We start from the raw sequence: 25,151 nt of genomic DNA, 5'->3' as shown, positions 1-25,151 counted from the left end.
ATATATATATTTTTTTAATTGCTGCTTTGATAGAATTAGACATACTAAGAAACTCTTCTCAGCCATAAGAACTATATCTTTGTTAAAAATGGATGTAAAGATAGGCAATTCCAAAATGTTCTAAGATGATAAGACAAATTTAACTAAAAAAATTATTGCATAAAAATTATTTTGGATTCTTAGGAATTTTAAAAGTGCTATTTAAAAAAAAACCTAGCTGCATATTATAAAATTCAAAGTAGCAGAGACATTTACTTAAACCCTGAAGTCCTTAGACACAAAGGGTAGAAGCTAAGAAAGCTTTTTTTCTTTAAGTGTTTTGAAGGAGGTATGAGTTCATAAGTGCTTTTCTAGTTTACAGATACTTGTTTGCACTTCCAAATGAAGAAAGTCATTAAACATTGACCTCTTCATCTTTTGAAGAAATAGTGGTGGATACAACTTCGTTTTCTGGACCACATTGGCCCATGTTGTTAAGAAATGCAACGCTAAAAAAAAGTTGAATGAAAGACAGTTAAAGATTCATTTGTTGTTATACATGTGCTTTTACTGGAGGAATGCTGCAGTAATTTACGCTAATGCTGTTTCTGTATCAGTAGAATGTATCTTGTGTTAATGTGATATTAATATAATATTTTCTTCAAAAAAGTGGAGGATGAGTTGAATCTTAGGATACAGATAGTAAAGATCTTGTCTGCTGTTAAAAAATTTAAACTGAGTTGACAGGTGCTTCCTTAGTGAAATCAAATACCCTGGCATGTACAGTAGTAATACATGTTTATTAATTTTACTGGATTTACATGTAGTTCTTCAAGACAGTGACATTGGTCTTATGGAGAACTGAAAAATAGAATCATAGAATCATAGAATGATTAAGGTTGGAAAAGACCTCTGAGATCATCAAGTCCAACCATTAATGTAACTGCCAGGTCCACCTCTAAACCATGTCCCTAAGCATCACATGATAGGCAGTGTTTTTTCTCTGAATTGTGAGAACACAACCACTTCCCCCTGAGAGCCCTGATGATAACTTGTACGCAGCAGCTAAATCTGACTGTTGTGGCAATCTTTATGGAATTTGAAGCTTTCTCCAGTGTTTAGGCATAGATTAACTTTCATTTCTTCTTATACTCTGTGCAGTTTCGCTTCCAAGAGGCACGCAAAGTTTATAGTTTTATATTATGTTTACTGATTCCTCCATTGACTGCCTCATATGAAACACAGGGGAAAAGTGTGTTTGATAACCATTTGTAAAATCAGGACTGTGGCTGTTTGTGTGTTTATGTATATATATTTGTGTAATACATATATTTGCTTTATAGATTATTTTTTGCTTGCAAAATAGTGCTAAAGAGAGGAAATAATTTGAAGGAGAAAAAGGAATTAAGAAAACTTAGAAGCTCTGAAACAGAACAATATGAGGGGAGAGTAGAGGGGGATATGGTGAGAAAAGATTTGCTGCAAAGGGGAATAGGGCCTATTAAAATGACTTGCTATCAGGCAGAATATTTACTGCAACTTTTCCTTTGCATTTTTTTCTGAGCAGAAAGAAATCTTGGAGATGGTACCTCATTTTACATCACAGTTTCTTAGAAATAAATTCTTATTACCAAGAAGAACCATTGATGTGATTGATGATTTACTTAATTTATTAATTCAGTTTGTTCTTGGTATGTTTTGTAATGGTACCTGTGAACTGCTTATCAGTATTAAAAATTTCTTCACTTTGCCATTTGTTGTTAAATGTTTTCTTCTATTGTTATTATTTCAGGGGTATAGGCCCTGACTAAAGAGAATTTATTTTTGTTTTGTGTAATAATTTGAGGAGTTTTGTCATGTTGTTACAGTATTGAACTGCTCTTGGAAATTAATGTCTAGCAGAAAACAGATTTTTGTTAATAGTATGAATGTTAGACTATTAGTATGTGTGTTAGATCCATGGGTAAAATATAGGTAATGTTTCAATTTACATTATAAATCAATAATTAAAAAAAATCTGAGTAAGATATTTACGTTTTGGAAAATAATTCAGGGTTTATTAAGTATCTGAAAGCAGTGCTTTCTCTTTGTGCTGTTTATCTGACTGATGAGAAACAGTGGCATTGATAGGAATTTTTTTAAGTGATGATGATGTAAATCTTCTTGAAGAATATTAATAATGAATATGTGAAAGTGTTCATTAAGCAGGCCCAAAGTTAAATATTTTCATGGCACCGCGGATATTTCAAATATAATAATAACTGGACTAATTCTTTTTTTTTTTTTTTATTTTACAGAAAGAGAGTAAAGATATGTGGAAAATATATTTAATATTTTACTTTAGAAAGTAACATTTTTTAAAATTGTGCTCATTTCACCTTTTATATCTGAAGGTGGAGGTCTGAACTCTTTTCTGCATAAAGAATGAGAGTTTTTACTTTCTGTTGAAAGGCACACAGTGTAAACTTGCAGTATAATACAAACATAATTTATGTATCAATTTTTGATGTTTTCTGTGACATTCCATCTAGTCTTAGCTTCCTAGCTCTTCTGAGGACTGGAAGTGACAAGAAACAATACATTATGTTAAAAAAACCCTTCTCTTTAGTAATGTATTTCATAAATCACAAAATGCCTTGCAGGGTTGGTCAATCATAAAATAAAGAGGAATGTATGCTAACAGAAAGAGAAGATGGTTCTGTCTTTGTGATAATGTCAAGAAAAAGAGACCACCAGATTGTTGAAGAGAGAATGCTTAGACAGCGAAAAGTAGATGGGCTGGGAGAGTGACGCTGGACCCGGAAGTTTATTTAGGTTGTAAGAGGAGTGGGGTGAAATGGACCTATGTTGAAATTCAAAATAAAGTAGGTAATTTAGTTTCAGGAGTTCTTTTCAGGAGTTCAGTGCATACAGGATAGGAAGAAATCTTCAGATTGCGTAATATTTTTGTCATGGGCAACTTCATTGTTACCTCTTCATTGCCATGGCTAGACCCTGTTTTTATGGATTTGCCAGTGTAGAATGTCTACCAATACCTGTTCATCTTCCTTTATGAAGTGGAAAAAAGAGGAAAGATGGATAGTAGATAGGTGTTGGTAGGAGTTGTTGAAGTCTTTAATACATGATTTCATGTGAAGATTTTCAGATTTTGAATCCCAGTAGCAGAGGAAATAGTAATGGGGTTATGAGTATGGTGGGATAAAAATAGGTGGTGCTCTGATATTAGTATTAGACAAAATCACAGGCAAAAAGGATGAAGAAGGAAAAGCATACTCAGACTGATGCTAACATTATACGATTTAGGAACAAATACGGCAATAAAGTATACAGGTTAAAAGAGACTCAGCCAGGTCCTGACAGGGTCTTCTGGGGTAGCATTAATAGGACTTTCAGTGTGATCAGCAGCTGACAAAGACTGGTCAAAATTTGGCCAGGTGACGCAGAATTAAGCATGAGTGGAAGAGTCTTGTTACCTTTGCACAAGTTATGCGTACCATTGACAGAACTGACATGTTTCCTAGTTATGTTCTATGTCTAGGAAAAACAACATACAAAAAGTTACAGTGAAGTGCAAACTTTTAGTGTGAAAAATGGGAGCAATGTGTAAAACTTCCATGAGATCTGGGGAGACAGTTATGCTCAAATTAGGAGAGGATTAGCCACACTTCTTGCTGAAAATTATAAAAAAAGTTAGAAATAAGAATATTAGGAGTCACAGAGCTGACTATAATAAGAATAGGGATTCTGATTGTAAAAAGGTAGCTATAATCAAATGGTATAGTGGTTTCTCAGCAGTCTGAAAGGGTTATCATTGTGCTTGAAACCGAGCAATCATTTGGTAGTTAGAATGATCTCCATAAAGTGGGAGAACTTTGCTGAGTAAGACAAGGGAATTAGAAGAAAAGGAGAGATTTCTACCTTCTACCCCTACCCCTGCCATGGAAGAGGATTTTGTACTTCAAAATATTTAGATTAAGTAGGGAAATTTTTTAGGTGGTAACAGACCCTGAAATTTCCCATCTCAAAACAGCAAATGTATTAACTTCCTAAATTAAGTTTATGAGATTTCAATTTGTTTATATTTTTAAAATTTATTTATCATGTTTATATATAATAAATATTAACCACCTAAATAGATAGTAGAGCAAATTAGTGTTGCTTATAGAAAGTGGCACGGTATTCTGAGCCCAGTGTCTGGAATTAGATAGACAGCATTATTTTAATATAAAGTGGAGGTTGCAAATTGCCTGTTATCAATTGTGAAACCAATGAATCACGTTAATTGTAAAAAAGTTACTGTTGTAAGTTTAGTTGTAACGATATTTTATGGGTTTGCAGCTTTGGAATTTTTAAAATACTAATTAGCAGGAAAGATTGTGAGCTATTTTTCCCCTGTCAATATAGAACGTGCTTCAGAGAAGTAGTTTCATTCAGTATTTAGCATCACACTGAATTAGCTTGCAGCTGATGGTGTTATCCATTATATGTGCATGTACCTGGCTTAGGAAGAATGGAACTCAATGTTTCACATTCTGTTTCTTGTCACTGAGATGAGAATAACTGGGTGAATACAAGAGGCAGCTTGTGTGATGACCGTATTGCTTGGCGCTGGGTACTTTCTGCACAGTAAAACAATGATTCTTTGTTTTTGATGTGTTTTTATGTTCATACTTTGAGTAATACTGTTGTAAATGTTGCCCTACTTGTAAAACGTACCACTTAACTGAGCACCTGACAAGGATCACCAGTTTTCCTTTCATCTATAGTCATCATGATACTATGCATGTGTTAAAGTTAAGTGGATTCAAATTCAGTTTCAAATTTATCTACTGCATTCAGTTTCAAATTTATCTACTACCTACACTTACGAAATTCTGCAGTACTGAATAACCAATTACCCTGTTGCACAAAAAGCAATACAAGTGACACAACAGTCCAACCCACTTCTTTTATTTGGAAGGTGCAGTTTGTAAAATGCAGCATTGAAGAGCAGGGTCTGTGAAGTCACCAGAAAGGCAGAAAACATAATATTGACTACTTTAATGTTTTTAAATACATAAAATTTTCTGTGTTAGACTTCACATTCTTTTTTTTTGATGATGCTAACTGTCAGCCAAGATGGACTGCTATTGTGTAAGATCTTTGGCTATGAGATAGAATGAATTTAATATTTGATATTCTCAAAAAAACCCACCCAAGAAACCAAACCCATATACTTATGTTCCTTGTTTAGAATATTGGCAGATGTTGGGACTCGAATAGTTTTCTTTTGACTGCCTTATTAGTAACTGTGGATAATGTGAATGCATGTATTGTAACAATATAGTATATTTCAATGCTTCTGATATATTTCTATATAGATTTTTTTTCTCTGCATTGATGCCCATAATGGGGTTGGGTGGTGAAGTATCTGTGGAGGCTTTCCTTTGAAGAAGCTTCATGCTTACTTGAATCTTTCTGTTCTTTAAAGCCCAAATGCCTAGCATCTCTGAAAATGTTATCTGTGGGATTTTTCTAACAGTATGGGATACTTTCCTGAGACTGCTAAACTTTTCTGGATTGTCAGGGCTCTTTATTTTTAATGTGGAACTTCACTTTTCTGTTCTTATGAGATTTAACAGTATGGATTAACATGAGAGGTTTCTTATGCAAAATACAAGAAATCTATAGACAAATTATGGGGAGAGGTTTTTTGCAGTCCTTAAGGGCAAATCATTAATTATTTGGGGAAACAAACATTTTATGAGCTGATTGTTACTTGTGTATAGTTGTTGACTTACGAATTTTTCTGTAAAAGTTATATGTTCTGATATATGGTCTGGAGTTGTACTCTGTGGTATATGGAGATTATAGAGAAGACAGAAACAAATTCTTCTCAGTGACGCACTGACATAACAAAGAAAAGGTAGCAATAATCACAACTTGCAACAAGGGGTATTTCAGTTTGAGACAAGGAAAAAAATAATTCACAGTGACATTGTTAACAGGTTGCTTAAGGAGGCTGCTGAGTCTTCAGAAATTTTCAAAGCTTGACTATATGTGGCCGTATGCAAACTGGTCTAACCTTGAAGGTAGCCGTATGTTGATCAGGAGATTGGACTGGATGACATTTAGGTCCCTTTCAGCCTAAACTTTTCTATCATTCTGTGATACTGAATTTTAAAGATGGTGCTCAAAGTTGCTTTGCTAATGCATGGGGTGACTTGAAAACCAGTTCGGAACTGAGTTTACTTTTCTGCAGAATTCTAAACCTGCGGGTAAAATTGCTTGCAATTAATGGGCAACCATTTGTGCTGCTAGTTCTTTCTAGTGTCTACCTACTTAGATGTTTTTAGCCAATGTTTTTCTTAATCTGCATTCTGAGAAACATAAAGGCCTTGGAAATACAGGATTGGAGAAAAAGAGGACCTTCCCTTAGCCCATTCACAAAACAGGTGCAGCAACAAAGAAAGCAACAGTCTGATAAATAACTTTGAGCTCTCACTTTGAAGGTCAAGAAGAAGCTATGCTCTTCTCTTTGACCAGAAGTTTCTGGGTTGTTATTTTTTCACAAGGTTTTGCACTGCTACAGTTGATAGCAGCCATTTAGGTATTGGAATAAAGTTAGCAGTTTAATTTGTATAAGCTATAGGTGTACAATATATGTGACCATTTATTTTCTAACTCTGCAGTGTATAAGTTAGAGAAGAAAGTTTTCAAAAGTTAATGACCAATCTCCAGGACCACCTTGTCTGCTGATTTGTGGGTTTTGATGTTTTTAGTGATGGAAGGAACAGACTACTTCATATTTCAGATTTGTAGTTTCGGCAGAGCTACCATGGTAATGATTCTGTAGTACGAAATGTAACTTCTTTAGCTCTGATGTCTAGAACAATGTCATTCATGTGGCATAGATTTGTATAATTACTTGCTGAGGCATAGATAGAAAGATCATTATAAAATTTAAGAAATCTGACTAAATTTATATACTCCTATTGATTATTCTAGTACAGTTGTGTTATAACTCTGTAGTTTTTGTGACAAAAAAAGGATTTCTTTAAGTTTGACTTCATGAGCTGCTTTATTTTACCTGTGTTGTGGACAAATCAAATTGTATTCAGTGTCTTTTTTCCTTTTCTTTCTTTTTTTGCATCCTGGACATCAGAGGAATGCAAGGCAGGTCAGCTGTGAAAGTCAGAATATGACTGACAGTTCACAGAATTTTATGCTGACCCATAGAATTTTGTACTGACTCACAGGAAATCTGTTTTACTGGCTGACCTGATACTTCTTTTTTTTTTTTTTTTTTTGTAAAATAGAGGTTTTATTTTCTGTTCTTGGAAACTAGGGACTTGTCATCACATAGTCATCATTCTGGGATGCTATTACAGCCTGCATTTTCCATCTTAGGAGTGATGTAAGGAGTCCTTGGAAAAAGAAAAACAATTCTGAGATCTTTATCATGTGTCTATTATTATCATTTAGCTCCACTGCTTTTCTTACTATGAAAGTAAAATTCATTTTCTATGGAAACACACGGACTAAACTAAAAGCATGTGACTCATTTCTAGCGGGATATCCTTGGTTGTTATACAATGACAGCTATGCAATTCACAGAGCATGTTGCAGGTATTTACGATTTTTGGCATTTTTTGCAGCCAATGAAGATAAATGGTCCTTTTTATTCTTTCTAACACAATTTCCCTTAGTGAGGAGTTTGATTTAATTTCCATCTTGAATGTGTTCTTAAACCAGGATTTTCATGTTGGAACAAACTTGGTGATAGAAGCTTTTTCTAGAATTAGAATGGATGCTGATGGTTGAAGAACACTTAATTTTAATAGTTTGTGTACGTCTTGGTGAAAACTTTTGAAACTCTGAAGCAATGCTGCTTAAAACTGCATTAGTAAGAATGTTGGCTAAGGTTTTCTGATTAGTTTTTTAAAATTTATTTAAACAGTACTTAATGCTAAGTGGATATTAGTCATGGCCAACATACAGTCATGTTTCTCCATTTAATTAAAGGCAGAATAGAGAGAATCATAAGTACACATCAAGTCTATGCAGTGGATTAAAGAGAAATGAAAGGCCTACTTCAGATACAGATGAAAAATAGGATCACTGTATTTATTTTTAGCTACACTAGTAGATTATGTAGGGTGCTTTTAAAAATTGTATGTATAATTTTGTTTCAGAAAGCACAGCTGTAATACTTAATGTTATGCTGCACTTGAGCAGTTTATTCTTCGTCACCTACACGCATTATCAAAAGAATCAAACGGTTATACCTTATAGCGTAGCCAGGGAAAGGATTACAAGTGAACAACAAGTCATACTGTGGTGTTGTTTCAGAATATTTGTTGTCAATTCATATTAAGTGTTTTTAGTCCAGTTTTCCATAAGCACTTTTTATGCAGTAGAATTATTCTATTTTGTCTAATGTTTCTGCAACAGTCTCTCAAATGGATATTTGAAAAAGTTGATATTGCTGTGGAGATACAATATTAGTTTGCCTTGTGTCTTCTGAAATGTCTGTTAGTTATTTCTCCTTCTGAAGCCTGTAATTTTATTCTGTGTTTTCTTTTGAGTTAAGCAGTTTCATCTGTGGTCCACATGTTTTTTGTTAATATCTTCAAGTGAGTTGTACTAAAGATTCTGCTCTTGGCTTAAAGGAAAAGAAAAGGAGAGGAAGCATTTTTTAGGCATGTTGTTATATGGGTGCATCTTTGTGCAACATCCAAACATTCGTAATAGAACTGAACTTGAGTAAAATACATATTTTGTTTTTCCTGTACTGGATTCTCTTTCTTTGCCATGCAAGGTCAAACTTGTATTTTACTGTAATGGACTATCAGTTGTTGAAAAAATAAATTCATTCTCATAGAACAGAAACTGTAAACGTAACAGTAACTCAAAGGTTATTTAGGTTTTGCATCTGAGTATAAAATCAAATCAAATAGTAACCAAAGTAGTTACTAAAATTAAGCAGGTTATGAATCGCTATTTTAATCCAAGTTCCCAGAATATTATTTTTTTCATTTCATAAAGTCAGCTATCCTAATTGTCACCAACCATGCTTTCTAAGCTAAAGACAGGACTGAGTGATCACAGCTACTAGACTACTGTCTGTTGTTGCCTTTGCTGGGGATTTGAAGAATATAAGTAGAAGAGGGAGCTTACATTGCCACTAGTTCATGAATAAACAGTGGATGTTATTGCCTAAGACTGAGATTTTATTTACCAAAAAAAGAAAAGAGAGGCAGAGAAAGTTTTAGCTTATTTAAAGTACACTGAAATCATGTAGAAGAATTACTCTTGAAAACATATATATAAATGTTTCATAAACACAAATTAATGGGTTAGATTTAATATTTATTACTTATTTGTAGTTACGTTGTTGCCAGTACCCTTGATTTGCTGAATTAATGTATTTCAGAAGATCTTTTTAAACAATACCCGACAAATGTAGGTACCGTAATTTTTTCTTTGTAGTATGACTCTAGCAATGAACAGTGACTCTTCAGCTTTTATCTGTCTTTTCAAAATTTTTAACAAGTATGTCTTCCTGAACTAATACAATTAAAATGTAATTAGCATCAACATTTCCCTTTTTATCTGTTCTTCCCTTTTTATCTGTTTCTTTGCTTGTTATCCAAGAAACATTCTCTTTGCCTCTTAATGATCTAGCATTTAATGTCCATTACATTTACTTTTAAAGAGGGCTACACTTGGCCTTAAAGTATGAGAAGTCAAAAAAAAACATTAGTGGCTGTTTGGTGATGTAGCTAAAAGGAAGCTGGATACAAGATGATGAAAAATGTTTTTCTAAAAGCCTTTAACACTGCTGAAGTTCTCGTATGAGCTAACTATTGAGACTAAGAGTGAGTACTTTTTTTCTCTGCCTTAGTGATCTGAGTTTGGGAGTTGTTTTTTTTTAATGTTCTGTACAGTAGACCAAGGATCCAGTAAGATTCATGTCACTGTAATTTCACTGGTATCCAAAGCAGGTGCATATATGTTAAAAAAGCTCAGTTTTCTAATAAATTGTGTTAGGAACCTACGCTGAAGGGCCTGGAGAGTGACTTTGGAGCTCCTAATGTCTGATACTACAAAGATGGTCTCCTTTCCTTGGTCCTTTTCTTAGCTGTGAGATAAAAACAATGGCAACAGTGGGAAGAAATGAAGGATTGAAGAGTAGATGTTACCACAGACCCCAAATGAAGACAATGATGAAAAGCACCAACTTGCATTGAATGAATTATTGCGTAGTAATTTTAGATTAGCTAAATAAATAGCTATAGCCCAGTTAATTTGTGTCCTGTCTTATCTTTCCAGGAGACTTATTGAGAGCTCAGTTGTCCAGTTTTGCATTTTTGTAATATTGATAAGTACTTATGTGTTTACGTGTACAAATGGAAGCATGTGGCTGCATATTATCACAAAAATGTGCTAACATTTACTTTGGAAGAGTAACTTTTTAGGAAGAATACCAGTCCAATTAGAGACAGGTAAAGCAAAGAAAAGTCTCTAGTTGGAGTTTTTTGTTGGGCAGAAACAAAATAGACTGTTTGTTCATGTTTTACTTTATGGAGTTATGTATTTAATGATATACAGTACAGTATATAATGCTATATGTAGCATTTGTGTCCACTGGTGTGTGAAAGATGCAAACATATAGTTTAGTTTACTGTTTATACGCTGATGCGTATGTAATACAGAGTGGAGAACAGGCACAAACGCTTTGGAAGTACAAATGGAGAGAAATAAAATCCGTTTTTGTAAGACAGTGAAATTTTGATTAAAACTGCAAACATTGCGCAGAGTCAAGCTGAAAGTCTCTTTTGGTTTAATATCATTTGGAGTGGGTTGTCAGTAGGCATTGGTTTTGCTGCAGTTCAATTTGGAGCACCGACTCCTGTGGTCTAAGGGTCTTACTTCTATGCAGCAGTTTCAGTTGTAATAGAGTAAAATTGTGTGTGTGCAAATGAGAGCTTGACATAGGGGGATGTTTATTTCTTGTGCAAAATGAGGGGCCTAGGGTCCTTCACTTGTTTTTCTGAGTGAGTTTTCAGGGGAGGTGAATGAATCTGTATTCACAGTGTAGTGAAAGAAAAAAGCTGGATGTTGACTTAGTTTGAAAATGTGGATTTAGACTATGCTGTACAGCTGAATATGCATTTTCTCCTTTTCTGAACCGTATTTTTTTATAGAGAAGAACCAATCCAATGCTGTTGCAATATTAAAATGAAATGGAAGCCTATTATATCACATATTGAAGCAGTTAAAGTCAATAATAAAGCCTAATTAATACATACAGTATAACTATGAAGTGCAGTAAATGTGAATAACAAAGTGTTCAGAAAAGCAGAACGAAATTACAGCTTTTCAATAATCTTCAATTTTTTAGCTGTAATAAACATTAAAAATAACGTGAGGTTAATTCCAGTTCTTTTATATTGTTACTGACTTGTTGCAGATAGCATATAGACTCTTTAAAAAATAATTTATTCTAAGAACAGAGTGATTCCAAGATATGCACAATTCTTTAATCTAAAGAAAGTTTATGTGTTAAATAATTTTTTAACTCTAATTGTAATGATTTTTACAAAGACAAGTAACTCTCTTATTCCACAGCACTGACTATAGGAAGAAAAGAGATGTTTAAGGCTCATATTTTTCTGCTGAACTTGTGTGTCTTGTGAAGCACAGTAAAATTCAAGGAAATTAAACCTGTATAAATTAGACTTGGTTTGGTGTTTGGTTTCATTTGGAAAATTAAAGTATATGTGGCTTTTTTAACTGCAGTGATGTAATAATATCAAATATTGTCAATATACATGATTTTAAATAGTGAATATAACATTCTTGAACTACATATTGTAATGTTTAAACTAGAAATAAGCTAAAATGTTTTCTCAAAAAAAAAAAAACCCTCTGTATTTCTTCCTCAGAAATTGGTATATTTTTCCTGTATAATTTTTCAGTCTTTAATCTTTTTGGCTTCTCTATTTTTATATATTTATCATACATGAATCATGGCTTGTGTAGTAATAAGGTCTTTAAGCATTTCATCCTTTTCTTTATATGAATTTTAGGTATGCTATTCCTCCAGAGCATGGGAAACGGCTTGAAAGACTAGCTCAAGGTAATATTTCCAATATTTCCATATGTAAGATGTTTGAAGGACAAACCTCTAGCAAAGTGAAAAACATTGTCCTTGACTCACCTACTGTGTTTTATTATTTAATGGTGTGTGACTTTTATCTGTCTACGGTATCATTGCAAACAAGGAACACTTTCTAGTCCTCTGAGGAATTCTTAAGAAACAAATTTTGTTTTTTCCTCTTAGAACTTTATTTTGTACTGGCATTTTTAGCTTGGTGAAGCTTATGAAAATGAGGCTTAGTATTTTGTTGTTAATTAGATTTTCTTTGCTAGTATCTTTGTCTCCTCTGTGCCCTTGCTTTTTCTTGTGATAGCTTCTTTTCATTAGTAACTTTTGAATCTTAACTTCTTAGCCAAATTTGATACAAAGGTAGAAATATTGAAGACAGCCAAATCTCCAGAAGTTTCATGAAAGTCAGTGGATGGGTAGAGGATGGAAACGTGGTTAGTACCTCTGGGAAGGGGGAAGCAGACAAAATATACCAACACTAAATCTTATTTGGTAGCAGCCTGCTAGCCAGTGAGCAGGCATATAAATCCACCTTAGCCAAAGCATGTCCTGGCTTTTGCCCTCCAGAGGTGTGAGGAAAGTATGTTGAGAAGGAGCAGAGGATATTGTTGTAAGGTTGAGATCTAAGGCATAAAAAACACTAGTGTATAGGAAAATTCTTCTCACACAGTGATTTGTTTTATTTTCAATAACACTACACTTCTCTTTTTCTTTATAGATTTAAGAGTGCAACTTATGAACGTGGGAATAATTAGGCATTTTTTTTGTCTGGCAACCCATGTTTTATAGCCTGCTATTAACTATATTATATAAGGAATGCTATGCTGCGTTGATAATTAGATATCATGTATCAGGACCAAGTTCTGAAAATTTTTGTACATTTTCTTTTCATATCCATTTTATGTGCATATAGGCACATGACTATTTTTTCTGAGCTATTTTTAAACTATCGCTTAGAACAGTAAGATGGCATGTATCACTGAGATGTGAAAGTAAAGACCTGTGAACTTTCAGTCTTAAAAACACATTTCAGAAACACATATTTCAACCTGGATAATTACATTTACTATTCCTAAATTTTCCCATAGTTTCAATTGAGAAGGTTGTCACTCATTTTTTTTTGCTTTCCAGATTCTTTTTCCAACTTGCAAAGTATAGAACTCTTCATATGCCTACCTTGAAGCTTTTGGTTTTCACTGGTAAACAAATTGATACATGTTGTAGACTGGGCAAGTGACACTGACTTATGACAGGATCATTCAGTAATTATTTTAAAGATTTACAGGAGATGAGCAACGAGTAAAAGGAATAGAGAACTGGAAAAGGTTCAGAGAGGCACACTAGGACTGGTGAAAAATTTGCCTTTTTGTTTTAATAATTGTTAGTAAGCTCTAACTTTTCAGTCTGAAAGAGTGTCATAAGGGGGTATGATAAAGACCTGTGATGAGTGGCATGGAAAAGGTGACTAAAGAGTGATTGTTCACTGGGTCTTCCACTACAGCTACAGACTCTGAATAAGAGTCTCAGCGGGTTCAAAACAAACAGAAGGAGATGGTTCCTTTTACAGTATGAACTCACCGCCCATGGTGGATTCTAAAATTTTGCATGGATTCAGGGGGAGACTGGACAACACTGGCAAAGAAATCTGTTAGAGGAGCATAGGAACTGCATCTGGCTTTGAAAGTCTTGGAGCAGCAACGTGTCGGTACTAGATTACTCAGAAGAAGCAAAGATTTCATGCTGTATTTAAACACTTCTCTGTACATCCACTTTTGACATGTGCTGGGAACGAGATCTTTGGGTAGACAGACTTTTCATTTGAATGAATGTGTGTATGGCTGTTCCAGCGTTTATTATAGATTTCATATTGATTGATTATAGCTGTGTAGTGTTTTAAAACTATTCAGTTTTAAATGTTCTGTAATGGGTGTGTATTGAAACTTTATTTTTTTAGAGAGAGGGAAGAGAAGGGGCAGTTTCAGCAACACTTGTTCACTCATTTCTAAAAATTAAGTGGTATTGAGGCATGGCATTGTTTGCTGCAGGCTAAAAACAACCTTCATATTTTTCCTTGACATACTCTCATTTCCCCTGATATTGGAGTAACCTGTACAAATTCTGGAAGTACGTAACTTTTGGAGGTAATGTGCTTTGCTACATGGGAGCTTTTGAAGTCACTTAGTGTAAGCTTATATAGTTTAAGAAAATATTATGTTAGAAAACTGTGGCCTGAAGGTGCTCAGGCCTTTGGTAGTGGTGGCCTAATACAGTAAAAGGAATGGGACATAAAGCATGAGGAGAAGTGAAAATCTCCAAAACCACTGTTTGTCAGAAGCCAATAGGTTATACTGGGGGAACAGTGTCTTAATGTCCAAATGCCAGAGTCAGAATTGGACAATAGGCTAAATGGGACCTATGACTTCAGTCTCACCCAGCGTAACAGTTCTTAGGTCCAGAACTGCTAGAAAAAGGTAGGACAGAAAGGGATCTTCAGGCACACCAGCACATGCGCACGTGCTTTTGTACAGCTGGGAACAGGAACGCAGTTCCTTGATCCTTACTGATCACTATATTTAAAGACGTTGCCCAGGCATGTCACTCAGCCTTGGTCTGTGCACATCTGCATGGAAGTAAGTTTTCTACTACTATTATTAATTCTATGTCAGTACAAGTTACAAAGATCTGTGTGGTGAATGGAAAACTACTTTCCTTGATGAATAGTGTGTAATCAAAACTTAAATTATTTTCATTTCGGAACCATGTTTTGAATAGTAAATAGCAAATAAAGCATAGAATCAGATACTGAACAACGAAGATAAAATTTCAAATAGTTGCTTATTCCATTAGAGGCAGTGAATGAAACTGGATTTCTGTAGAAAAACTGCATACTCGTACAGAGATTCTTATTATAACACCAACTTATGATAGGTGAGTTAGTTTCACAGACAACCCTCTCTGACATTTCCTAAGTTTTTAGTATTTGACTTCAATGTCTTCTACAATGTTATTCTGTGAGTAGCTTGTTCTCATGATATTTTTGGTCCAGCCAATAGCTTAGAATGGAATGTAGAAGATGATGCTGTAGTTCTTGAGCATAAAGATGATGGACGCTATGCTCGATTTGGCTTACACATTCAATTTTTTTTTTTTGGGGGGGGTGGGGAGGGAACTACCATTTCTGGTTATTTCCATGCTGTGGAGGTTAAGACCTCTGTGATCTTCTACTTTGCAACTGTTGCCTACTAAAATACAGTCTGAGTTTTACAATAAGGTATCTTAAAAAGATTAAACTATTAAGTAAGCTGCATGGCTGTGAGTCACTTAATAGTTAACATTAATAAAACATAGTGTAAATGAGACTTTCATACTTAATTACATGCTTATTGAAAATACTTTTAATCATATTTTTGCATGAGTGCAACATCTGAAGAAAAAAAAAGTAGTTTATTCAAGAAGGTTAGCTCTGATGACCAGATGCCTACGAAATTAATTGAATGCTCCTAAATAATTAAAATAATAAAATAATGCATTAAATGTGGCAGGTTGTCTAAGTCAAGGCAGCAATTGACACATAAAATTAAAGGAAGGCTAGAATATTTTCCATTATCTTGTCTGCACATCACAATTACCACACATGCCTTTTGTGCATGAATGCTTTCATTTTTGCTTTCTATTGAAATCTTGATTGACTGTGGCACCTACAAATACTTTATCTGAAAGACATTAGACTTGCATCTAATAAAGATAACAGTTTGATTTTGCCCTTGAGCTGCTTTCTCATTTATATAGGTTTTTTTCAATTTCACGTAGACATAAATGTAATAAAAATCTCAAGTGAGCTGTTAACTGCAATTTTTATACTTGTTATGTTAATCTGTAATACCATGGTATTCTTAAGGATTTTTGTTTCACGAAATGGGTTAGAAAATAAAGAGAATAGAAGCAGAGTGGCAAATCAAAAGTAACAGTTTGAAGGATTTTCAAGATCTTTTAATAGATCATTTAATTGCAGAGACTGTTTTAGAGAGGCGATAACATCTATCTATGTGTTCAATTATGTTAAAGAAGAAACTAAAGTAAAGTTTAATATATTGTAAGTATGTAGGGGTGTTATAAAAAGCTTTGTGTGGTGTTTTGTATTAATTCATTTCATGCAGAAGTCATTACTTGTTATGTATGAAAACAAGTATAAATAGTTGTTGAAATGAAATGATGTAGAACTTGCATGACTTCTAAGGGTCTTGAATCTGAAAACTTGAGCATTGACGAATTGAACTTTGTCTTGATAGTTATATGAGTCAAGTTAGGAAAGTCGCATCTAAGAGATAATAAACTTAAGGCTGTAACATATTCATCTGGGCATACCAACACTCATATTTCACAGCACTTGCTTCTTTTGTGGCTTTTGTACTCTGTGCTTTGTATAGCATACAAATTGCCACTGCTTCTTTGGGAGGATTGTTGTCATGCAATTTCTTTTTTTAAATTTTTTTTAATTTCTTTTATGTGCAATACAGAAAGTTAAATCAAATTACTTCAAATCACTGAAAATTAATTTAAATCAATTATATGAAGTTTGTATTTATACCTACCAAAGTAAAATCTAAAAATAAAATGAGTAGAAAACTCAGTCCTTCTTTCATCTCTGCCTGTGTTCCAAGAGTACTGATCAGTGAATTATGATTAATATTTTATATATTCTAAGTCCTTTAAATGAAGATCTACATAAGTAAAAAATTACTGTAACTTTGAGCTTAATTGCGTTAATTGGGATTATTTTTAATTACATTAAAGTTAAATTACGTTAAAGGTATTTGCAATTTCGGGTGTTCTCTATCTTATGTTGTAAGTTTTGTGGTTTTATATTTATATTTTCATATTTTATATTTATATTTTCTATTAATATAAATAAACTAGAAACACAGCACCTTTACTGTAAAATTTCAGATGAAGACTTGAGTATGGAAGTGTAGAAAAAGATACGAAGTCTAGCCTCGTTCATTGACTAGTCAGAATTTGATTTGAAAGTTCCCTAAGAATATGATCTTGTGTGTGTGTGCTTAAATAATGACTTTATTATTGGCCAGATCGTGATATCCGTGATTATACAAGGTAATATATAGGCAATCGCCCTGTTCAAGTCAATGGAGTTGTAGAATTACTCTTTTGGGAATAGTATTGTAATTTGTCCATGTATGATTGTAGCTGAACAGTTCAATTGAAAACAGTATGGACACATTCTTAGTACCATAGATAAGCATTCCAAATATCTTGAAAATGGTAATCAACCAGGGAGTGGAACCCAATCCACTTCAGTTTGCATGAGTGATAGTTGTGATGTGATGTGGTCTTCTGATATGAGCTGTGTGTGATATGTGGGAATGATACTCTCAGGGCAAAAAAAAAAAGTGAGCCTTCCAGATAGTGATGCTCACTGTCCCTCAATAATTTATAGAGTTGAACTTATTTTAAAATGTTCTTTATCCCTGAACCATGTCATGTACGCTTTAAAGATTCTCAGTGCAGCAACGTCCCGTGTGTGGGAATCCTGTCTTCCTCAGACACGGCTAGGAATCTGCTTAGTGCCCACTGCTCCCAGCTTCCCCCAAAGATGAGAAGGCTTTGACTTATATCTATAGTATGGATCATAAAATCAGAATCTCTGTGGAAGCAGCATTGTCTACTGAGGTGGAATAGCATTGACAAAGGGTGTGTCTTCACCAGCCCAGTGATAAAACTGTAGCACAGGAAGTAGTTTTATTTTGTTAGTACAAATAGAATTGGTTACCTTGTGTAAGATTATCTTACTTCGGGCTATGTTATCTGTCAGAATATGTATGTAGAGTCTTCTGAGAGCATGTTTGTGGTTGTTAACACAGTCTGAAGCCTATGTTTTCACATATTCTTTGCTGTTGATGCTTGTGTTAACTAAATAAGGTTCTTAAAAAGCCTGAGTGGGACTTTCAGTTTGATGGATAAATGTACTGTACCTGTAGTTTATGTGCTCATACCCAAACATTTGGCCACTAAGTGCTGACTCACATGCTTACCTTGTAGACTGTTCTAATTCTGCTCTAGGTGTTGAGAATATCAGTGTTTTTTTAAATTGTGGATTGGAGAATTTTCAACGGTCTTTTTGTCATGGACGTAAATCAGTGAGCAACCTAATTCTGTTTTACCCTGATCTTTGATTATTGCTCATTGACTTCCATGAAGTAATTGTTTTGAATTGTCATTTTGTGTTCTGTGTAATCTTTTTCAAGAAGATAAGTAGGGTACAGATAGCTAAAAGTAAGTATTGAGAAGAGGTGTAGAAGAGGTCTGCCACATCTCAAGAGACCATCCAAGAAACTGGGTTGCATGCAAATTACCATAAAATACCTGCTTTTATAGAACGGATTTAGAGTTAATGGGTTAGTGGTAATGGATGAAATTAAGATTTCCTGTGTTTCATAAAAGCATGAATGTAGTACAGAACTTGAAATGTAGTTACATTTGAGGTAGATTTCAGAATTTTTTCTTTTGAATGTGGGATTTCACTAGATATCCAGGATTAACTGGTAATCCTGTATATTGGTGATTTTAACATCAGCTTGTTGTTTGAGAATGGTTCTGGTCTTGAATTGGCCTGTATTTAATGTATTTGTAAGGGTCTTGTGATGTTTCTAATGCAATGTCTTCTATTCAATGTGCTATTAGGTATTTTTTACATCTGCTAACCAGTTCTCCCACAGGGGTTTTCTTTCCTGAAAGAAAAGCTCATGTGACCTTAACTTTAGCCTGGGCAGAACAAAAGACCTTCTGATAAACAGAGTCTTGTAATGAGGAAATAATACCTTTCTTTCTTCCCTTGCTCATTGAAGGGGAGTGCTTTTGAGAAAATGAGGTGAATGATACTGGAAAATTTGAGTGTGTTTAAGTGTAGACTTTGACAGAGTCAAAAGATACTTTATAGGGCTACAGAAGGTGTAGGCTGCACTTTGATTTCACTGTGAGGGCTTGTAACCACAGCAAAAGTTCTCCTGTAAATTTCTTGTAATGGATTTTGAGCAGGTTGTGTTCTGCTGTTCTATGTTGTTTGCAACTTTCTTAGAATTCAGTAACAAGCTTGCCTTCTGGCTGGAGTTGTCACAACTATTTCTGATCTCTTGGAGCTGTAGTGGTACAACTTAAGTTTTGGATATCTGCCCATTGTTTGCTTTTTATCATCATGTATTGAGCTAATTAAGCATATTGCAGTAGCAGAATTTGGTACAAAATTTGTTTTCTCAGCGAAAACAACTCAGTCAAACTCTCCCTGCTTTTAGAAATTAAAGTTTTTGCTACTTTTCATACCAGTTATTTCTTCAATCTCGGGTATCACTTTCAATGACTTTTTTCACAGCGTGTTATAGTATATTTCTATTGTTATGCTGCTCAGGACTGAGATTTCTTGAAACTCATAAGCTGTAGATTCCAAGTTATGATTGTTATCGTTATGTTATAGACATTGATTGTGCCAAAACAGATGACATTTATTTCTTGGAGGCCACTAATTGTGGGCTAGTTTCTTTTAACTGTCTTTTAGTCAGTGAAGCCAAATGTGTATGATAAAACTGTACCTACCAAGTACTACATTTTGAAACTTATGTTATGACATTATTTGCAATTCCAAAAGAGATTAAAGAATTCTGTGCTTGTTGGTGGGGAGAAAAAAGAAAGAATGATGAATTTGAATAAAATTTGGTATCTGGGCACCTTGGCTGAATTCTTAGTACATTGGTCAGCACAAGGGTACCTTACACCTTTGCTGCTTAAGTGCTGCTTAACCTTGTATCTGAGAAATTAGAAAAAATTTGTTCTCCCAGGACTGGGGAGTGTGCTAGAAAAGAATGTACAAAGAATATAACAATTATAATGTGATCACCTTAAAATTGTTCTGGAATTGTAGGGTGGTTAATGGACATAAATATAAGACTCATCAGAGAGAAGAAATTGAATCTGATATTACAGAGAAGGCTAGATATTATGGCAGATTGTTGAGATTTCATCTTTTTTTCCTTAAGTCATTAAAAATATTTAAATGGTTTAAATGAGTGTGTTGCTCCAAGAATGAAACTACTTCTATGAATGACAAACTAAAATTTATGTGAGAGGAGTACAACAACTTCTGCAAACACACTAAAGAGATGACGGAAAGCCCTTTTACTAGTTAAATGGCTAATTTCGTGTCCACTAAGCAATGTTTTTATATCAGTTCATAGAATCATAGAATCATTAAGGTTGGCAAGGACCTCTGCTATCATCGAGTCCAACCTGTTTGCCTAACTGCCTCGTCCACCTCTAAACCGTGTCCCTAAGCACCACATCCACACATTTTTTGAATACTTCCAGGGACTGTGATTGTACCACTTTCCTAGGCGGTCCGTTCCAATGCCTAACCACTCTGTGAAGAAATTTTTCCTAATATCTATCTAAAGCTCCCTTGGCACAACTTGAGCCCATTTCCTCTCGTCCTGTTGCTTGCTACCTGGGAGAAGAGACCAACCCCCACCTCGCTACAACCTCCTTTCAGGTAGTTGTAGAGAGCAATAAGGTCTCCTCTCAGCCTCCTCTTCTCCAAGCTAAACAACCCCAGCTCCCTCAGTTGCTCCTCATAAGACTTGTCTAGTCATTTGTGTTAGTTCTTTTCCTGTATTTTTCTTGGGTGACCTCTTCTTACTGGTTTCATACAATTACAAGGCTTTTCCAGCTAAACAGTTACAACTCAGTTTGGAGAATAATTAAGCAGTGTTCTTGGTTAATATATTTTTTGTGGACAAACATTTACACCTTGGATAATCCTAGATAATCTATCAATGTGAATCTCTCTCAAAGATCTTTTGTGGTCTTCAGGCATAAAATATCATTTTATGCATAAATGAATCAAAAGTATTTTTTCTGGATCAGTACTAATACCATCATTAAGGAGACCTTTTAATCATGAAGAGCTGGCATTGTATCTTCTCCAGTACCAAGCTGCTGTGTAAGATAATTGGTAAAATATATATATTTTTAAATATTGTTTGCTTCACTTTAACTTCTGTCCATGTTTCTCAGGTAGTTCTCATGCATAACAGAACAGGATTACGTATGTTTTCCTTGTACCCAGAAAAAAAAAAATCAGTTTTAAATGGCTTTATATTTGGATTTTCTTATTGTATGAATTTTACCTAGGTTTATAATACAAATGAAAACAATTTTGGAGAATCCTTTTTACCCAATGTCATTATCGTAGACTTATTTTTTACAGTAGAGTCAGGCTAATTCATACTGCACTGGTTTAAAAACTTAAAATTCATCTGTTCCTCCTATATGTTTTAAGAGAGGGCTGTGATGAAACTGTATACCTAGCAATGAGAACTCACTTTTAGAGTCTAAGACAAGGAGCCAGCACTTCTTGTTTCAACTTCTTGTTTGCTTGGTATTTGTCCTGTGGAACTGTTAGAGAGAGTCAACTCCTTTGTGCCTCAGTTCTGCTTTCTGGAAATTAAGAATTTTTAAAAACAATTACTTTTTTAATAACTTTTTTTTAGCAGTAGCCTGCCAGTCTTTGTGAAATCTCTGAAATCACTTGAGAATAAATGACATACAATACAGTAAACTGTTGATGTTAAGAAGTCTTGGTAACATTGAAAAATATACTCTACAGAAGGATGCGAAATAAATAAATAAAGTTGAACTTCACAGAAGGTGATTACTTTCAAATGTTATGTCCTTGATACAGTAAAATTGCTTATTATGCAGGACTGCTAAATGTATGGATTGCAGTTATTCATAGTATATCTCATGGTGATTCTTTCTAATGGTCTGGTACAAACACTAAAAAGACTAAAGATAAAGAATAACAATTATTTTTATAATAATAAAGATAATAAAGACTTTCTCATCTTTGCTGATTAGTGAGTAAATTGTTCCCCTTTGTCAACCTAGTTTTGCTGATGTTAGTGCTGTAACTTTGTGAATCTTCTGTGGTGTTGCATAATGACACAGTCAAAAGTATTCCTCTTGGCTCCAGCAAAAGACATGTGCTTATCTCAGAGCAAGTAATACACCTGTGGTAAAGTGGAAGAGGGATTGAGAGCAAGTATTCAGAGAAAGTAGTAGGTGGTTAGATGGCTCTCACTATATTCCTTCCATTTTTCAATCTGACGTTTTCAGGAGCTGCTTGCTTTAACATTAATTACTATGCCTTTCTTTTCCTTTTATTAATTGTTTGTAGGAATTGTGTTTTCAGTTTTTGAGAGTGATACCGTTTTTCTAGAATGGAGTCTGAAAGGAGGTCAGGAAGGACTAAACTAGTGATGTTCTGGAAACTTTCCCCCTCTCTTCTTCTCATCTTCTCCCATTTTCCATGAAACATAGTGGTTTCTTACCGTAATATAGTTAGGTTGTATAGTTAGGTTGAAGGGAAAAGAACCTGATATTTTCATTTTAGAGAAGGGAAGATTGGGTAGCTCATCTGAACTGTAGCTGAGGTGCTGTTCACATCCTGGTTAGAGAGTCAGATACCAGAGTTCAGTAACACTGAAACCTCGTCTTTAATTTTTTGCTTTCCCCCTCATTCTTTTATCTTCATGTTCTCATCAACTGGATTAAATAATTATTTAATGAACTGAGCAGGTTTTGTGGAGTGGTACATAAATGATCATGAAAGTTGAAACGTGGGAAGCAATCTTTGTTCATAGAAATAAAGACAAGATATAAAGAAGCAAAAAAACCTCACCTGTTTTTAGTGGTACCAGGTATCTCTGTGAAAGTAGCCTCTTCTAGATAGAAAGTTGTGTTTGTTTACTGTATAGATGGTCTGGAAATGCTAGGTAAACCTAGTCTTTGTGGAATCCTCCTAAATTTATATGCTACAGTTGATTTTCATGTGTGCAGGCGTTGCAGAATGAATGTGAATGTTAAAAAAAAAAAAAACCAACAAAACCAACAGTAAAATATTTCCATAAAGGGTAAGAAAAATATGCCTACATTTACAGGTCCAAATTTATTTTAAATTATTTCACTTCTTAACAAACAAACAAACAAAACCTCAAACTCCTCCCCCTGAAAATCTGTTGAAAAACTTAGGAGATGCATTTGATGTTTATACCAAATCTCTCAGAACCTAGCAGTGACATAATAAAAAATTCTAAAACAAGTTTAAACAGTATTATGTATTGTAAATATTACAAAAATTTCCTACTTGCTTTAATTAAAAGATACCCAATTTTGCTTATCTTGCCTTATTAGGGTTCTTTCCAAGCAGCTCTCAGGGATGTGATGCTTTTCTCCGCCACAAGATGACTCTGATTTCTCCATCAATATTGAAAAAGTATGGAATTCCTTTTGATAAGGTACGTTAGTGTTTATTTTTAAACTGTGTATTCATGCATTGAACTAGATTGTTTACTATAAGGATTGTTTATGGTAAAGGTGGGGCGAAATTTTTTTTTTTTTAGGCACTGACTCCATGAAAAGATGAAAACAAATGCTTGCACTATTAGGACTTTTACATGGCTTAGTTTGGAATTTTCTAGCAGAAGACACTTGTAGCCATCATAATCTTTATCCTAAAAGTTTCTGTGATTTTTAAGACATTACCAATATTTCTTATTTCTATTTTATTTCCATGCAAGCTTGCATGTGATTTTCTGTTGACCGAAACACTTTTTAATTAGCTGTATTAATTTAAGTTGTATACCTAATATTTTAAAAATGAATGTTTGATTTCTTTTTTTATGTATATTGTTTTTCTGATGCAATTAAATGTAACTTTTATCAGTTTTATAATCTAAAACGTTTCAGGTGAAATAAAACCAAAATAACTGTTACTAATTTAAAATATATTTTAGAAGCTCTAACATATTAGAAAAAGAGTGAATGATTATTTTGTGCTGCTACATAGTGGCAGACTGAACATTTGATGATAACATATAAACAGAAAATGGGAAGACTAACCGGCTTTCTTCTTTGTGGATGAATTTAATACATAGCTGCTTTCAAAAACACCTGAAAATAATATTCAGTTTCTTCTCCTTTCCAACAAGGTTTTCTACCTTATTGTTTTCCACTTTGAACTTCCTACAGGTGCCAGCTAATAAAAACGTTCCTACTGCATTGCTTTTTCTTTTATTTATTCTATATCCTGAATGCTTTGTAAATTCTAAATTTCTAATTCAAGAGCTTTGTAAGCCTACTCAGAAGAGTAGAGCTTGATTCAGAAGGTCCCCTGCCTGATCATCTGTTTGTTATACTGAGTTTTTAAAAGCCTTGTGATCATTAAGGGGTTATGATTTTTGGTTTCCCACTGCGTAGACTGTTTTAAGGCGTTCAGAAGAACCAGGCAATATATACTTTTTTCTCACTCTATTTGTACTGCAATATAGTCCTGTAAACTGTCCTCGCCACACTCCTTGTTTATTATTGTGGTTTCTGTTTTAGTGTATGCAGTGGTTATTTATTGATACCATGTGGACCTGTCTATACAAACTTAGCTTATGTTCCCCAGCTTAGAATGTTGGATAATGCAGTGCTTTCTGTCTGTTCTAGTTGATATTTTTGTAACAGTATGAAAGGTTAGCCCATAGAAATAATATTTAAGTTAATGTTTTCATGTATATTATTGTGGTGGTTTAACCCCAGTAGGCACCTAAGCACCACACAGCCACTTGCTTGCTCCACCCTGGTGGGATGGTGGAGAGAACTGGAAGGGTAAAAGTGAGAAAACTCGTGGGTTGAGATAAAGACAGTTTAACAGGTAAAGCAAAAGCTGCACATGCAAGCAAAGCAAAGCAAGGCATTCATTCACTACTTCCCACGGGCAGGCAGGTGTTCAGCTATCTCCAGGAAAGCAGGGCTCCATCGTGTGTAAGTTACTTGGAAGACAAATGCCATTCACTCCAAACATCACCCTTCTTCTTCCCCCAGTTTTTATTGCTGAGCATGATGTCATATGGTATGGAAGATCCCTTTGGTCAGTTGGAGTCAGCTGTCCTGGCTGTGTCTCCTCCCA

General features: G+C 34.3%; 1 protein-coding gene across 27 annotated transcripts in view; it reads left to right on the top strand.

Annotated features, from left to right (window-relative positions):
- The window catches only part of KDM4C (lysine demethylase 4C), a 292,096-nt gene that overhangs the window by 41,225 nt on the left and 225,720 nt on the right, over positions 1-25,151 (top strand). For all 27 annotated transcript variants that reach the window (XR_015701120.1, XM_087742689.1, XM_087742692.1 and 24 more), the window contains 2 exons: positions 12,054-12,103; positions 23,390-23,493. Coding sequence is in view for 26 of the 27 variants with exons in the window: in XM_087742689.1 (XP_087598815.1) it covers positions 12,054-12,103; positions 23,390-23,493 (154 nt within the window). In the remaining variant the exon portion in view is untranslated. The remainder of the gene's footprint in view (positions 1-12,053; positions 12,104-23,389; positions 23,494-25,151) is intronic.

Source organism: Nipponia nippon, unplaced genomic scaffold (genome assembly GCF_047370975.1).
Source record: "Nipponia nippon isolate SJK-2023a ecotype South Korea unplaced genomic scaffold, ASM4737097v1 scaffold_8, whole genome shotgun sequence".
Lineage (NCBI taxonomy): Eukaryota > Metazoa > Chordata > Aves > Pelecaniformes > Threskiornithidae > Nipponia > Nipponia nippon.
The sequence above is the reverse complement of the archived record's forward strand: the minus strand, read 5'-3'. Positions and strand labels throughout refer to the sequence as shown.